The sequence below is a fragment of the Pan troglodytes genome, chromosome X, assembly GCF_028858775.2.
Source record: "Pan troglodytes isolate AG18354 chromosome X, NHGRI_mPanTro3-v2.0_pri, whole genome shotgun sequence".
NCBI classification, from domain to species: Eukaryota; Metazoa; Chordata; class Mammalia; order Primates; family Hominidae; genus Pan; species Pan troglodytes.
The window spans coordinates 30797370-30815104 of NC_072421.2; the positions used below are offsets into that span (position 1 = coordinate 30797370).

At 45.0% G+C, this 17735-nt stretch overlaps 1 protein-coding gene across 2 annotated transcripts; it reads left to right on the forward strand.

Moving 5' to 3' along the window:
* Window positions 1-5801: 5801 nt before the first annotated feature.
* Window positions 5802-14474, forward strand: MAGEB3 (MAGE family member B3). Of its 2 annotated transcripts, XM_054676295.2 has the most exons (6): window positions 5802-5993; window positions 6716-6817; window positions 8024-8113; window positions 8456-8557; window positions 9760-9861; window positions 12350-13982. In XM_054676295.2, exon 6 carries the CDS (start codon window positions 12411-12413, stop codon window positions 13449-13451), a length of 1041 nt encoding a protein of 346 aa, XP_054532270.1. In that variant the 5' UTR covers window positions 5802-5993; window positions 6716-6817; window positions 8024-8113; window positions 8456-8557; window positions 9760-9861; window positions 12350-12410; the 3' UTR covers window positions 13452-13982. The 2 variants fall into 2 exon arrangements, with proteins under 2 accessions (XP_054532270.1, XP_054532271.1); XM_054676296.2 differs by lacking the exons at window positions 5802-5993; window positions 6716-6817 and adding an exon at window positions 7052-7327 and having other exon boundaries at window positions 12350-14474.
* The last annotated feature ends 3261 nt before the right edge of the window (window positions 14475-17735 follow it).

Consider the following 17735-nt stretch of genomic DNA (forward strand, 5'->3'; position numbering starts at 1 on the left):
TCAGGCCCTGCTGTTGACCCTTGGAGGTCCTGAATTCCATGGCTGGATGAAATATAGAGAGGCCTTGAAAGATGAAGCAGAGAGAGCCTGAGCCAAAGCTGCAGCCACGGCTGTGCTACTGCCATGGCCAATGCACATACCAGAGCCACGTCCAGCTGCTCCTCCTACATCTAGTGAGATCTGAGACAGATTCTTCACTTTGTAGTTGAAAAGATAAGTCAACATTCTAAGTAGTGGAGAGTCAATTTTGACCTGGGGCAAACATATTGTATGTCTTATTTTTGTTTTTGCTCTACTTGAATAATTGGAAGATGTATCTTTTTTATTTTTGGTACTTTTAAAATGTATTCATTTTAATAGAAGATTTATTTAGCTTCAGTATCTGTGTTTATGAATAACATGGATAACATATTTATTTCTGTTTTCCATATATAAATGTAAAAGTGCTGGTATTTTTTTATCAACAAACTGAAAATCCTTAGGTCTCTCTTTGTGGTCCAGAACAAGATAACATAGCATATGAATAAGGACTTCTTTATTGCATAAATTTAAGTTGTACAGTAGGACGTTTTGATATACATATATGGCCATGCACCACATGATGATGTTTCAATCAGGACCACATATACAATGGCAGTCTCATAAGATTATAATGGAGCTAAAAAACTGTATTGTTTACATGTGTGTGGTGATGCTGGTGAAAACAAACCTACTGCACTATCAGGCCTATAAAAGTATAGCACATACAATTATGTGCAGTACATAGCGCTTGATACTGATAATAAACAACAATGTTACTGGTTTATATCTTTATTATACTATAGTTTTTTTTAAATCAGGTTGGTGCAAAAGTAATTACATTTTTTGCCATTAAAAGTAATAAGAATTGAGATGGGGTAGTAGTAGTAATAATATTCTAGTAATACTAAATAAGTAGTAATATTAATAGGTAGTACTATTAAAATATTAATATTAATTAATAAGTAGTAATATTAAAAGTAGTAATAATTGAGACGGAGTCTTCCTCTGTTGTCCAGGCTGGGGTGCAGTGGTGCAATCTCAGCTCATTGCAACCTCTGCCTCCTGGATTCAAGCAATTCTCCTACCTCAGCCACCTGAGTAGCTGGGATTACAGGGGCCTGCCACCACGACCAGATAATTTTTGGACTTTTAGTAGAGATGGAATTTCACCATGTTGGTCAAGCTGGTCTTGAACTCCTGACCTCAAGTGATCCACCCGCCTCAGCCTCCCAAAGTGCTGGGATTACAGGTGGTACTTTTATTATTATTTTAGAGTGCACTCCTTCTACTAAAAAAAAAAATGTTAACTGTCAAAACAGTCTCAGGCAGGTCCTTCAGGTTGTATTCCAGAAGAAGGTGGTGTTATCATAAGAGATGACAGCTCCATGCGTATTATTGTCCCTGAAGACCTTCCAGTGGGACAAGATGTGGAGGTAGAAGACAGTGATATTGATGATCCTGACCTTGTGTAGGCCTAGGCTAATGTGTGTGCTTTTGTCTTCATTTTTAACAAAAACGTTTAAAAATTTAAAAAGTAAAAATAGAAAAAAGCTTATAAAATAAGAATATAAAGAAAATATTTTTGTACAGCTGTACAATGTGCTTATGTTTTAAGCTAAGTGTTACTACAAAAGAGTCAAAAAGCTAAAAAAAATTAAGAAGTTTATAAAGCAAAAAAAGTTACAGTAAGCTAAGGTTAATTTATTGTTAAAGAAAGAAAACTACGTTTGAGAATTTAGTGTAGTCTAACTGTACAATGTTTATTAAGTCTACAATAGTGTACAGTAATGTCCCAGGCCCTCACATTCACTCACTATTCAATCACTGGCTCACCCAAAGCAACTTCCAGTTCTGCAAGCTACATTAATGGTAAATACTCCACACAGGTGTATGATTTTTAACAATCTTTTATACCATATTTTTTACTGTACCTTTTCTGTGTTTAGGTACACAAATACTTAGCACCGTGTTACATTTGCCTATAGTTTTCAGTGCAGTCACATGCTGCACAGGTTTGTGGCCTAGGAGCAATAGGCTACACCAAATAGCCTACGTGTGTAGTAGGCTATATACCACCTAGGTTTATGTAAGTATACTCTATTATATTTGCACAACAATGAAATTGCCTAACAACGCATTTCTCAGAAAGTATCTTCATTGTTAAGCAATGCATTACAGTACATGGTGAAATGCTTACTACAGGTAAGCAATTTAATATATCCATTATATCATATAGTTACCTTGTTTTGTGGTAAGACCAGCTAAAATCTACTCTTAGAAAATTTGCAGTATGCAATACAATATTATTAACTGTAGTCCTCATACTGTACTTTAGATCTCTAGATTTATTCGTCTTATAAAACTGCAACTTTGTACTGTTTGACATGCATCTCTGCATCCCCTCCCCACCCTGCCTCTGGTAACTACTGTTTTATTCTCTTTTTCTATGTATTTAACATTTTTTTCTTTTTTGATTTTACATATAAGAGATATTAATAGCATGCAGCATTTTTCTTTCTGTGTCTGGTTTATTTCATTCAGCATAACGTCCCCCAAGTTCATCTGTGTTGTTGCAATGGCAGAATCTCTTTCTTTTTCAAGGCTAAAGAACATTTTTTTAAATTTTATCTTAGTTTCAGGGGTACATGTGCAGGTTGTTACATAGGCAATTGCATGTCATGGGGGTCTGGCGTACAGATTATTTCATCACCCAGGTAATAAGCATAGTACACAATAGGTAGTTTTTCCATCCTCACCCTACTCCCACCTTCCGCCCTTAAGTAGGCCCCAGTGTCTGTTGTTCCCTTCTTTGTGTCCATGTGTACTCAATGTTTAACTCCCACAAAGAACATGCAGTATTTGGTTTTCTGTTTCATTGTACATATGTACCACAATTCCTTTATCCATTCATCCATTGGTAAACAATTTTGTTGTTGCCACATCTTGGTCATTGAGAATAATACTGCAGTGAACATGGGGGCACAAATATCTACAGGAGGTGATGATTTCGTTTCCTTATGCCCAGACAAGGGATTGCTGGGTCATACGGTAGTCCATTTTCAATTTTTTGAGAAAGCTCATACTGTATTCTAGGATGGCTGTACCAATTTGCATTTCCACCAATAGTGTAGAAGCGTTCCATTTTCTCTACACTCTTGCCAACATTCATCTCTAGTGGGTTTTTGTTTGGTTGTTTTTGTTTTATTTTTTTATAATAGCCTTCCTAACTTGTGTGAGGTGATATCTCACTGTGGTTTTGATTTGCATTTCCCTGATGGTTAGTGATGTTGAGCACATCTTTGTATAGCTATTGGACATTTTTATGTCTTCTTTGAGAAACGTCATACAAATAGTGAATTTTCTTGAGTACTGATTATGTTGGAAATGTGATTGAATACTGTATTAAAAATTGTTGAGATCAAAAAATTTTTTTAAAAAAGGTTGTCTATTCTTGGTTTGCCTAATTCCTTTTAGTCTTTCTTCTTATAAAATTAAGAGTTACATATCTGGATTTGCTTAGATTATTAAAGAATGTAGGAGAGATTAAATCCTAATTTATTGGACTTCATACTCACTCTCTTGTTTATTCCTTAATCATTAATTGAGCATCAGCTCTTTGGAAGTCTTCATGTTAGTACTGGGAATGTTTTCCCCAAAACAAATCAATTTCTTGCCCATTTAATTTTAGAGTCTGGGAGCAGCTGTTAAAAAAAAAAAAAGATGATGAGGTGCTCTCTAAGACTTAAAGAACAAGTACAAAGGAGGAATGAGAAAAAGAGGAGGTTTGAGATGAGAGCAATCAAGTGTAAATGCCCTGAGGCAAGGCAGTTTGGAGTGTTAGGAAACCTCAAGTCCCCCATTGGGAGGTAATTTTAAGGGAAACTACATGGTGGGCTGGATGAGGCTGTGGGAGGGGCCAGGCCCTCAGATGGTGCCTCTCAGAGGTGTGAGACAAAGCCTGGAATGGGAAGTAGTTCTTAACAGTTATTTTGTGCTCACAGATAAACCAGAGAGAATCTGCACCTGGGGCAGGAATGGAATGTGCCCTGTGCTCTTGTCCCAGTGCAGCAGAACATAGTCACAGTGCACAAACTAGGTGCTTTATACAGTTGGTGCATTTCAGTGTTGAGAGACTAAGCCCGGAATGGGAAACTATCCCTAACATTTACTTTCCTGTTGTGGGAAAACCAGAGAGAACCCCTACCTAGGACAGAAGTGAAAAGTGTTCTATGTCCCTATCCTAGCACAGTCTAATACAGTGCACAACCTAGGTGTTCTATGTACATCATCTCTAGTGAGTTTCTGAGAAATAAGGGAGATGACAGCTTCAGGGGAGGTAAGATGCCCAGAAGCCACCGTGCTGGCAATCTTTGTCCTGGGTTGGAGAATCAAGAGCCCGCTCTATTAAAAGGACATTCAACAGGGGTGCAGCCAGCATGGTGGTTCATGCCTGTAATCCCAGCACTTTGGGAGGCGAGGCAGGTGGATCTCTTGAGATCAGGAGTTCAAGATTAGTCTGGCCAACGTGGTGAAACCCCGTCTCTACCAAAAATACAAAAATTAGCTGGGCGTGGTGGTGGACACCTGTAATCCCAGCTACTAGGGAGGCTGAGGCACGAGAATCACTTGAGCCCTGAGGCACAGGTTGCAATGAGCCGAGATAGTGCCTCTGCACTCCAGCCTGGGTGACAGAGTGAGACTCCATCTCAAAAAAATAAAAAAATAAATAATAAAAATCAAAACAGGAGTGGTTAACATAGAAGGGTGCCTAGGAGTTAGAAAAAAATATTGGTCATTGACAAAAATTTTGAGACTTGAGTTGTATCCAATTGGGGAAGGCTCTTCCACAAACACTTTATAAATTATATAATTTTCCTTGCTAAGCAGCATTTTGTTTGATTATAATTTCTTTGTTTGGAGTTTGGTAATATGCTCAAGTTCACAGGGTGAGTAAGTGACAGGGCTGGGACTAGACTCCTGTTCTGAATTCTTCTAGAGCCCACACTCTTCATTCTGTTCCTCTCTGCCTGGAGCAGACTTTGTGTTCTTTAATTCACTTTTCTTCTCAATACTTCCAAATATATCTCAGGGGTTAAAAAGAAGGATTCTGTGCCCAAAGAATTGGATTGGAATACATAGCCAAAGCAATAAAGAATATCAAAATAAATGAAAGCTACAAATAAAGAGGAGAAAGAGATATTATTCAGTGACAATATGATCATCTACATATGCACAGTCAGATAACCTCAAAATCAGGGACCACACAATCATCCTGAACAGCTCCTTCCCCTTAAGAAGTAAATCAATTAAAACAGAAGTCACATAAGAGGCTAATGCTGGCTATTGAAAAGAGTAAATCAGCATCATTTTTCTCTGACAACCCACCAGCTACCTTGGACTCCCTGCTTTGTGTTATAATTTCTTTACCTCACATTAGCCCTGGGGCACAGACTTGCAAGGTTTGCAGTAGGAACACTGCCCAAGAGTTTGCAGGGATGTGGCATTTCCCAGGAAGACTTTATTCAGAGAGGCAAGAGAAAATAAGGAGGACACCCATAAATAAATACTGGAAAGACAACCACACCAAAAGATAACGGGGCAATCTACCCAAACCTCTTCTCAGCCTAGAATGCCCCAGGCAGTGCAGTCAGACTGAGCATCCTCTCTTTTACCCTTCAGAGTTCTCAGTGAACTGAGAGTTTTGACCTAAGGTGACCTCAGTTAACTAGAGGGAGGATCCAGGGTCTGGCAGATATCAGGGAGGACCTTGAATGAAGAACAGGAGGAGCCAGAACAGTGATGTCCCATAGAAACCCGATTCCGCTCTCTGCCCTCACAGGACCCAAACATCCCTGGCCTAATGTGGCTCATCAAAACTTCAGCCTAGATCTCGGAGGACCTTGATCTGAGCAGGATTCATCGCATGGAATGTGGAGTCCCAGGACTGGCCAGCAGCGAAGTGAGGTTCTTGAGTGAGTAAAAAAGCGAAAACTAAACCGACAAATAAGGGGACTTCTCGGAGCCCAATCCATATTTTTAACCCTGGAAAGCCCTAGGCAGAGCTATAAAACTGGCTTGCCTCTCATTTCAGCCTGGCGGATCTCAGGGAGGGGAAGGCTTTGTCTAACAGGGCAGCCTCAGTTCTTCAGAGGTCTCTTGGCCCTAACTAGAGTCAAGATGAAGACCAAGCCGGTGCGGCATCTCAGGCCAGTAATCCCAGCACACTGGGAGGCCGAGGCGAGTGAACTCTTTGAGCACCCCCAGGAGTTCGAAACCAGCCGGGGCAACATGGCGAAAACCTGTCTCTACAAAAAACAAAACAAAACAAAAAAAAAAAACGCCGGGCAGCAGTGGAGCACCCTTGTAGTCCCAGCTACCCAGGAGGCTGAGGTGGGAGGATCGCTTAAGCCCTAGGGGTCAAGGCTGCAGTGAGCCAAGGTCACGCCACTGCGCTCCAGCCTGGGTGACAGAGAGAAACACTGTCTCAAATTAGCCGGGCGTGGTGCGGCGCACGTGTAGTCCCAGCTATTCGGGAGGCGGAGGCAGGAGAATCGCTTGAACCCGGGAGGCAGAGGTTGCAGTGAGCCAAGATCCCGCCACTGCACTCCCGCCTGGGTGACAGAGCGAGAGTCCATCGCAAAATAAATAAATAAATAAATAAATAGATATAAACTTTTTTTTTTTTAATTTTAAGGCAGGGCTCTGGCTCACGCTTGTAATCCCAACATTTTGGGAGGAAGAAGCCAGCCTCATCGCTTAAGCACAGGAGTTCGCTGACTGGGAGGTGGAGGTTGTGGTAAGTCAAGATTGCGCGGCTACACTCCAGCCTGGAAGACAGACAGAGCCCCTGTCACAAAAAAAAAAAAGAAAGAAAGAAAGAAAGAAATATGAGGCCCACTGGTGCTAACCAGGGAACCTCTCTCCAAAAGAAGGGCCCACCAAAAGCCCTAACCCTGTTTCAGGTCTTCGAAGCCCCAGGACAGGGTCCGATAACATGCCTAGACTTCCCCTCTAGGGACTATGGGAGGGGAGGATTTTGGAGGTTGGCGGACTTCGCTCAGTAGAGGTGTTACTCTGCTCCGCTTAGTATCAAGGTGAGAACCCTGAATAAGGACCTAGGGACCCCTGACTCCAGAACAGTGGGGTCCCAGCGTGTCACCCGCTGCTGTCAGCCCTTGGAGACCCCGAGCGGGGTGTGGCTGAGCCTCACTTCCGCTTTGAAAGTGAGGCTGTTGGCCTGACGGGTGCAATAGCTTCAGTCAGGTTCGTGGCCTAGCGTCAATCTTAGAACTGATCCGGAGTAAAGGTAAGAACCCTCAGCGGGGACTGAAGGGACAATCCATGTTTTTAACCCTGGAAAGCCCTAGGCGGAGCTATAAAACTGGCTTGCCTCTCATTTCAGCCTGGCGGGTCTCAGGGAGGGGAAGGCTTTCTCTAACAGGGCAGCCTCAGTTCTTCAGAGGTCTCTTGGCCCTAACTAGAGTCAAGATGAAGACCAAGCCGGTGCGGCGTCTCAGGCCTGTAATCCCAGCACACTGGGAGGCCGAGGCGAGTGAACTGTTTGGGGCCCCCCCCCAGGAGTTCGAAACCAGCCGGGGCAACATGGCGAAAACCTGTCTCTACAAAAAAAAAAAAAAAAAAAAAAAAAAAAATGGCGGGGCAGCAGTGGAGCACCCCTGTAGTCCCAGCTACCCAGGAGGCTGAGGTGGGAGGATCGCTTAAGCCCTAGGGGTCAAGGCTGCAGTGAGCCAAGGCCACGCCACTGCGCTCCAGCCTGGGTGACAGAGAGAAACACTGTCTCAAATTAGCCGGGCGTGGTGGGGCGCACGTGTAGTCCCAGCTATTTGGGAGGCGGAGGCAGGAGAATCGCTTGAACCCGGGAGGCAGAGGTTGCAGTGAGCCAAGATCGCGCCACTGCACTCCCGCCTGGGTGACAGAGCGAGAGTCCATCTCAAAATAAATAAATAAATAAATATAAACTTTTTTTATTTTTTATTTTAAGGCAGGGCTGTGGCTCACACTTGTAATCCCAACATTTTGGGCGGACGAAGCCAGCCTCATCGCTTAAGCACAGGAGTTCGCGGACTGGGAGGTGAGCTGCCCCTGTAGTCCCAGCTACCCAGGAGGCTGAGGTGGGAGGATCGCTTAAGCCCTAGGGGTCAAGGCTGCAGTGAGCCAAGGCCACGCCACTGCGCTCCAGCCTGGGCGACAGAGAGAGACACTGTCTCAAATTAGCCGGGCGTGGTGGGGTGCAGGTGTAGTCCCAGCTATTCGGGAGGCGGAGACAGGAGAATCGCTTGAACCCGGGAGGCAGAGGTTGCACTGAGCCAAGATCGCGCCACTGCACTCCCGCCTGGGTGACAGAGCGAGACTCCATCTCAAAATAAATAAATAAATAAATAGATATAAACTTTTTTTTTTTTTAAATTTTAAGGCAGGGCTCTGGCTCACGCTTGTAATCCCAACATTTTGGGAGGACGAAACCAGCCTCATCGCTTAAGCACAGGAGTTCGCTGACTGGGAGGTGGAGGTTGTGGTAAGTCAAGATTGCGCGGCTACACTCCAGCCTGGAAGACAGACAGAGCCCCTGTCACACAAAAAAAAAAAAAGAAAGAAAGAAATATGAGGCCCACTGGTGCTAACCAGGGAACCTCTCTCCAAAAGAAGGGCCCACCAAAAGCCCTAACCCTGTTTCAGGTCTTCGAAGCCCCAGGACAGGGTCCGATAACATGCCTAGACTTCCCCTCTAGGGACTATGGGAGGGGAGGATTTTGGAGGTTGGCGGACTTCGCTCAGTAGAGGTGTTACTCTGCTCCGCTTAGTATCAAGGTGAGAACCCTGAATAAGGACCTAGGGACCCCTGACTCCAGAACAGTGGGGTCCCAGCGTGCCACCCGCTGCTGTCAGCCCTTGGAGACCCCGAGCGGGGTGTGGCTGAGCCTCACTTCCGCTTTGAAAGTGAGGCTGTTGGCCTGACGGGTGCAATAGCTTCAGTCAGGTTCGTGGCCTAGCGTCAATCTTAGAACTGATCCGGAGTAAAGGTAAGAACCCTCAGCGGGGACTGAAGGGACAATCCATGTTTTTAACCCTGGAAAGCCCTAGGCGGAGCTATAAAACTGGCTTGCCTCTCATTTCAGCCTGGCGGGTCTCAGGGAGGGGAAGGCTTTCTCTAACAGGGCAGCCTCAGTTCTTCAGAGGTCTCTTGGCCCTAACTAGAGTCAAGATGAAGACCAAGCCGGTGCGGCGTCTCAGGCCTGTAATCCCAGCACACTGGGAGGCCGAGGCGAGTGAACTGTTTGGGCCGCCCCCCCTTCCCCAGGAGTTCGAAACCAGCCGGGGCAACATGGCGAAAACCTGTCTCTACAAAAAAAAAAAAAAAAAAATGGCGGGGCAGCAGTGGAGCACCCCTGTAGTCCCAGCTACCCAGGAGGCTGAGGTGGGAGGATCGCTTAAGCCCTAGGGGTCAAGGCTGCAGTGAGCCAAGGCCACGCCACTGCGCTCCAGCCTGGGTGACAGAGAGAAACACTGTCTCAAATTAGCCGGGCGTGGTGGGGCGCAGGTGTAGTCCCAGCTCTTCGGGAGGCGGAGGCAGGAGAATCGCTTGAACCCGGGAGGCAGAGGTTGCAGTGAGCCAAGATCGCGCCACTGCACTCCCGCCTGGGTGACAGAGCGAGACTCCATCTCAAAATAAATAAATAAATAAATAGATATAAACTTTTTTTATTTTTTAATTTTAAGGCAGGGCTCTGGCTCACGCTTGTAATCCCAACATTTTGGGAGGACGAAACCAGCCTCATCGCTTAAGCACAGGAGTTCGCTGACTGGGAGGTGGAGGTTGTGGTAAGTCAAGATTGCGCGGCTACACTCCAGCCTGGAAGACAGACAGAGCCCCTGTCACAAAAAAAAAAAAAAGAAAGAAAGAAATATGAGGCCCACTGGTGCTAACCAGGGAACCTCTCTCCAAAAGAAGGGCCCACCAAAAGCCCTAACCCTGTTTCAGGTCTTTGAAGCCCCAGGACATGGTCCGATAACATGCCTAGACTTCCCCTCTAGGGACTATGGGAGGGGAGGATTTTGGAGGTTGGCGGACTTCGCTCAGTAGAGGTGTTACTCTGCTCCGCTTAGTATCAAGGTGAGAACCCTGAATAAGGACCTAGGGACCCCTGACTCCAGAACAGTGGGGTCCCAGCGTGTCACCCCCTGCTGTCAGCCCTCGGAGACCCAGAGCGGGACGTGGCTCACCCTCACAACTCCCTGCCCATTACAAAAGGGGACCCACAGGTCTCACCCTTGTTGTTGACCCTGGGAGGTCCTGGTTGAGTTCTGTCTGGAAAGGCACCCAGAGGGAGGGTCTTTCACTAAGGGAGCAGCCCCAGTTATTCAGTTGGCGGGGACCTGGACCCTAACTGGAGCCAAGGTGAAGTCTCCGAGTGCTAAAGGATGGGATCTTTTCGCAGTAGGGGCGTCAACAGAAAGCAGCAGCAGCCCTACTGGTTAGCATCCTCCTGGTTAGCACCAGTGGTCCTTGTCTTTTGTGTTTATTTTTATTTTTTTTCAGACAAGGTCTCACTGCTGCTAGCCAGTTTAGAAGGCTCCAGACAAGTGTAGTCATAAGCGGAGGCCCTGACTTCCCTATCCAGGGAGGGAAGTGTTCAGGGAGAGGAGGATTTTGTTTGGAGGTTGGCGAACTCAGGTCAGTAGAGGGAGAAATTTCAGGCTGTGACAAGATACCAAGGTGAAGACCCTGAATGAGAATCTAGGGACCAGCAACTCCAAAACAGTGAAGTCTCATAGAGTTCCACCCCTGTTGTCAGCCATCAGACCCCAGGAAGCTGTGAACAGATAAGGCTCTTCCTCACTTCCTTGGAAGTGCTTTGAAGGGGAGGATCTGGAGGCGAGGGGCACGGGATCTCTTCGGCAGAGGGTGAATTCCTTGGACTGTCTGGAGTCAAGGTCAGGACCCTGAATGTGCATGAAAGGGACCACCATCCCCCAACCTGTAACAAAGAGGGCCACACTAAATCCTGCCCCGGAAGTCTTCCCTGGGAATACCTTGAAAGCTGTCTGACAGATATCTACCTGGAAAGTCTCAGGGAGGGAAGGGCCTTGGTCTAAGAAAGTAGCCCCAGTTCAGCAGGTGGAAGGGAGACTTGGGTCCTAACTGGAGTCAAGGTGAGGGCCCTGAGTGCTAATGAAGCAATCTCTCTGCAATAGAGGTGTCAACACAAACAATGTCCTTGCACTCATTTTGCAACCTCCAGGCAAAGGTATTCATAGGTGAGGGGTCCCTGACTTCCCTGTCTAGGGTCTTGTTCTGAGGCTGGAGGACTTAGGTTAATGGAGGGAAGTGTCCCACATCCTACTAAGAGTCAAGGTCAGAGACCTGAGAGAAAACTAAAGGGAACACTCTCTCTAAAAAGTAGAGTCCCACAAATTGTGCCTCTTCTCTCAGCTCCGGGAAGCCTTGGAATAACGTCAGCCCCCCTTACTGCCTAGAGAGTGCCAGAAAGGTTGAACTAATTACATGCCCCAGTTCTGCAGAGGGAAGAGTGAGGAGACCCAGAGCCTTACAGGGGTCACAGTGAGGACCCTGAATGAAGACTAGTGATACAACTCCTCCCACATAAAGAAGAGACAACAAAGATTCCCCCACTCCCCACTTGCAGCGCTGATGAGGCTGGTCATGGAGGTCAGGTGTATGTGAACTCACCTTCTTTTAATGGCATTAGGTTGCTGAGAGCCTTTATCTAAAGTGAGGGGCATCAGAGCAGCAGAGGCAGCTGTCCTAGGTCCTATCTAGAGACAAGATGAGGACTATGAATGAGGTGTCAGGACCCCAATAAGCCCAGGAAAGAGTAGGACTCCACAATGCTGTTAGCACCCAGTTCCTCCTGTCAGGGGTGGTAAGGCTGAGACATTCCTTCACCTCCTCTTAGGTGGTCCCAAGGAGATGAGGACATTTGCTGGAGGTGTCAAATTTAGTGCAGCACAGGGGAGAAGACCCAGCCCTGACAGTTTTTATGATGGTCCTGAGTGTGAACTGAGAGAAACCTCCTACCCCAGAGTAAAAGGAGATCCACAAGGACTAGACATGCCACGGCTGCTCTCAGTCCCAGTATACACAGAACAGGGCTGGCAGGCTGTGGCCTAAGGCACACTTTAATTACTTTCACAGGGTTCTCAGAGGACAAACTGATCAGAACAGAAGCCCTCTGGGTTTCCAGAGCAGTGCTCTCACAGAAAACTGCAGAGGCGACCTTCTTTTAAATCCAAAGTGGTACCTCTCTGCTGAAGGCACTCATACCCTCTCTTTCTCTCTCTCCTCCAGGTGCCTGTATCACCTGCCCTTCTGCTGACACTCCTGCCTGCTGTTCCTGACTACAGCCATCATGCCTCGGGGTCGGAAGAGTAAGCTCCATGCACGTAAGAAACGCCAGCAGACCCGGGGTCAGACCCAGGATCACCAGGGTGCTCAGATCACTGCAACTAACAAGAAAAAAGTATCCTTTTCATCCCCTCTTATTTTGGGGGCTACTATCCAGAAAAAGTCTGCTGGTAGGTCACGTAGTGCTCTCAAGAAGCCTCAGAGAGCACTATCCACCACTACATCTGTAGCTGTTTCTTACAAAAAGTCATACAAGGGAGCCAACAGCAAAATTGAGAAAAAGCAAAGCTTCTCTCAGGGTCTATCCTGCACTGTGCGGTCTCGCACAGACCCTCTAACCATGAAGACAAATATGTTGGTGCAGTTCCTGATGGAAATGTACAAGATGAAAAAGCCCATTATGAAAGCAGATATGCTAAAAATTGTCCAAAAAAGCCATAAGAATCGCTTCCCTGAGATCCTTAAAAAAGCTTCTTTCAACATGGAGGTGGTATTTGGTGTTGATTTAAAGAAAGTTGATTCTACCAAGGACTCCTATGTCCTTGTCAGCAAAATGGATCTCCCCAACAATGGGACAGTGACTCGTGGGAGGGGATTTCCCAAGACAGGTCTCCTGCTGAATCTCCTGGGCGTGATCTTCATGAAGGGCAACTGTGCCACTGAGGAGAAGATCTGGGAATTCCTGAATAAGATGAGAATATATGATGGGAAGAAACACTTCATATTTGGGGAGCCCAGAAAGCTCATCACCCAAGATTTGGTGAAGCTTAAATACCTGGAGTACCGACAAGTGCCCAACAGTAATCCTGCACGCTATGAATTCCTGTGGGGTCCAAGAGCCCATGCTGAAACCAGCAAGATGAAGGTCCTGGAGTTTTGGGCCAAGGTCAATCAAACTGTCCCCAGTGCGTTCCAGTTCTGGTATGAAGAGGCTTTGAGAGATGAGGAAGAAAGAGTCCAAGCTGCAGCTATGCTCAATGATGGCAGTAGTGCCATGGGCAGAAAGTGTTCCAAGGCCAAGGCTAGCAGCTCTTCCCACGCCTAGTGAAGTTGAAGCAAATTTTGCATTTTATGGTTAAAGAGGGCAGTCACTGTTCCAAGGAGTGAAGGACTGGGTGTTACTGGAGGGAACACACTGTATAATACCTTTTGTTTCTGTTCTAAATGGATAATTTGAAGTTTTATCTGTATTTTGGGGCATATTTTTCAAATGTTCCTTTTATTTAACATTGTAATCTAAGTTTAGGATTGATATTGGTCACATTTGTTGTTTAAGAGTAAAAATTTTGCTGTTTTGTAAAACAGATTGAGAAAAATTCGATCTTATTTAGTGATCTGTTGCAAGATAACTTGGAATTAGAATAAGCATTTCCTTGAAAATGTTAAAAAAAAAAGTCAGCAGTAAAATGTATGGCATTAAGAAATAGAGAAAGAGTGTAAGACGGTCAATATTTGGTTTCCTAAATGCTTTTACTCTGTGTTTTAAGAAAATGAAAGATAAATAACCATATATGTCTGGCTTACTTAAGAATGTAGAATTAAATCATAATAAATTAGACCTCATGCTGACACACTCATTCTCCAAGTGTTAACTGAGCATCTGCTCTTGGAAGGATCCATGCTAATACTGGGAGGGCTAAGAAAAAGAAGACCTAGCAACTGACCTTAAAATTATAAGGTCGAGAAGCAGCTATCATCTAAGGAAAATGGTGATATACACTCTAAGACCAAAAGGATACATGATAAGAAGGGAGGGAGGTGGTTCCACATGAGAACAGTCAAGTATGAATTATCTAATCAAGGCGGTGTTGGGCCTAAGGAAAGTGCAGGTCCCTCAATGGGTGTTAATCTAAGTGAGGCTCCATGGTGGGCTGGATGAGGCTGTGGGAATGGCGAGCAGGGGCCAGACTCTTAGAAGTTGCCTCTCACGCAGTGGCGGGCGCCTGTAGTCCCAGCTACTCGGGAGGCTGAGGCAGGAGAATGGCGTGAACCTGGGAGGCAGAGCTTGCAGTGAGCCGAGATTGTGCCACTGCAGTCCGGCCTGGGCTAAAGAGCGGGACTCCGTCTCAAAAAAAAAGAAAAAAAAAAGAAGTTGCCTCTCAGAGGTGTGAGACAAAGCTTGGAATAGGAAACAGTTCTTAACAGTTACTTTGGGATCATGGATAAATCAGGGAGAATCTGGGGTAGGAATGTGTCCTGTGCTCTTGTCCCAGTACAAATAAACACAGCACACACTAGGTGTTTTGTGCACATCATCTCCAGCCAGTTTCTGAGAAATAAGGGTAATACCCTCAAGGGACGGGGGAGTCCCAGAAGCCACTGTGCTGGTACTCTTTGCCCTGGGCTGGGGGATCCAGAGCCTGTTCCATTAAAAGCGCATTCAATTAGGTTACCTCATTTGTGATTTGGCAAACTCTAGGCAAGGTCTAGATTTTGAGAGGTGGTTAAATGAATCAAAATAAAAGTGGTTTAGATGGAAGGATAGCTGAGAGAGAGGGAAGTTTTTGGTCCTTGAAACTCATTTTAGAATCTGTGTTGCATCTACTGAGGAAGCCTACCTCATACTAATATTGAATGATCTATCAAGTAATGAGGAAATATTATTTAGTTTTCCTTTCTAGGTAGCACTTTGTCTGATAGGGCTTTCTTTGTCCTAGAATATGGTATAATCTCTGACATCTCCTGCACTGAAAAATAAGTCCCAGTGTAGTAGATTGCAATGTCAGGGTACAAATTAATCATAATAAGAACTGGCACTATTATATGTCTCAATACATCTCTAGCACTTTACATACATTGTATACATTTTACCAGTCCTACAAAACAGAGCTTATCAAACCCACCTCACAGATAAAAAGCCTGAAGCCCACAGTCTATTAATATGTCCAATTTCACATGGCTGGTAAGTGACAGGACTGGGACAAGACCCCCAGTCTGAATTAGTGTAAAGCACACTCTGTTCCATGCCTCCCAACCTGAGACTGACTGTGTCCCCTTATTCACTTTTCTTCTCACTACTCCCAAACGTATATCAAGTGATGAAAAGATTCTGTACCCAATCTGCTGGACTGAAATACAGAACCAGAGCAAGGAAATTACCAAAATGGTCGAGAGGTGTGAATTAAGGAGAGAAAGATAATATTTGGTGACAATAAGATTACATATGCAAAGTCAGATAAACTCAAAAGATCATGGGGTCACATTCTGTCATTCTGGACTGTCCCCCTTTTTATAGGAAGTTAAATCTTTTCCAAGAGAAATACATAAGAGGGTGGTAAAGAGAAGAAATAGATCAATTTTTTTTTTTTTTTTTTTTCTCTGACAGTATGACTTCTATCCTCGGGCTTCTGCCTTGTGTTACAGCTTCCCTATCTTATATCACTCCTGGGACAGGGATGCATTGTCTGCAAGATTTATTATAGGGAAACTGATCAAGAATTTTTAGGGATGCGGCATTTCCCAGGAAGTCATTAACTAAGGGACAAGAGCCAAGATAAAGACCTTCATATAGGAGGACTCAGCAGAACAACATGCCAGACAGAGTTCTTAGCCTGAGCATCTCCTCACTTATTCTTCAAGGTTCTCAGGGACTTGTGAGTTCCTGCATCTCAAGTCAGTAGAGGGAGGAGTCCCATTCTCTGACACATACCAAGTTGAGGACCCTGAATGAAGAATGAGGGAAGCACTCACCCAAATAGCCTTAACAGGATGTGGCTGAACCTGATTTCTACTCCGGAGGTCTTAAGAAGGTAAAGACCATGATCTGAGGCTGGCTGACTCAGGTCCATAGAGGAAGGATTCCTAACGTGTGCCAGGAGTAAAGTGAGTACCCTGAAGAGTGCAGGAACCACCAAACCCCTATCAGTGGGGATCCCACAGAATCCTCCCTATTGTCACCTCTGAGAGATTTAGGCATGAATGTCAGACAGAGGCACCCTCATATCCTCAGTAGTAACAGAGAAGTGAAGGTCTTGTTCTGAGGTGGGCAATCCCAGCTCAGCAAAGGGAGGAATATTAAGCCTTCCTGTGAGTGAGATTTAGGATCCTGAGTTAGGACCTGAGTAGGACAATCCACCATAAGACCTCAACCTGTCTACCACAGCTGCCACTCTTGGGAGACCATGGTCAGCTGTGGCCAGATAAGGCCACCCTCTTCCTCCTATCAGATCTCAGGGAGGTGCAGGCCTTTTAAATGGAGAGGTCTTCAGGTCAAAAAAGAGGGGAGCCCTAGGATCTGCTAGGAGCCAAATCAAGGAAACCGAGTGAGAACTGAGGGGACTGCTCACCTCTGAATAGAGAGGGCAACAGAGTCCACCCCCCTGCATAACTCTTAAATTGCCAGGGCAACATGTAAGGCTGAGGACTCACCATCACTTTTTTTTTTTAATAATTGACCTTCTTTTTTAGAATAGTTTTACGTTCACAGCAAAACTGAGCAGAAAGCAGAGTCTCACAGGCATCCTGTCCTCCCACAGACACAGCCTCCTTCATATCAACCTCCCAAGCCAGGGTGATACATTTGTTACAATTGAGAATACATGGACACATCATTATCACCCAATGTCCGTAGTTTAGGATTCATTCCTGATGCTGCACATTCTGTAGTTTTAATATTTAAAAATGTATAATGACATATGTTTACCACCATAGAATCATCCAGAATTGTTTTACTGCTTTAAAAGTTCTCTGTGCCTGATCTATTTATCTCTCACTCTCCCCAACCCTTGGAAACCACTGAACTTTGTACTGTTTCCATACTTTTGCCTTTTCCAGAATGTCATATAGATGGAATTATGCAATGTATAGACTTTTCAAATTGGCTTCTTTCACTTTGTAATATGTATCTAAGTTTCATCCATGTCTCTTTGTGGCTTGATAGTTCATTCCCTTTTAGTGCTGAATAATATTTTATTCTGTTAATTTATCCACTCTCCTTCTGAAGGACATATTGGTTGCTTCCCAGTTTGGGCAATTATGAATAAAGCTACTATAAACATTTGTGTGCAGGTTTTTTTTGTGGACATACCGTTTTCAACTCATCTGGCTAAATAACAAGGAGCGCACTTGCTAGATCATATGATGAAAGTATGCATAGCTTTGCAAGAAACTTACAAACTGTCTTCAAAAGTGGCTGTATCATTTTTCATGTCCACCAGCAATGACAGTGTGCTCCTGTTGCTCCACATCCTCATCAGTATTTGGGGTTATCAGGGTTTTTGATTTTGACCATTCTTATAGGTATGTAGTGGTATCACATTATTGTTTTAATTTGCAAGTCTCTAATGATATGTGATGTTGACCATCATTTCATGTACATATTTGCCTTCCG

Excerpts from the sequence above, each read along its gene's own strand:
- MAGEB3 (XM_054676295.2), top strand. The coding sequence starts at position 12,411 with ATGCCTCGGGGTCGGAAGAGTAAGCTCCATGCACGTAAGAAACGCCAG.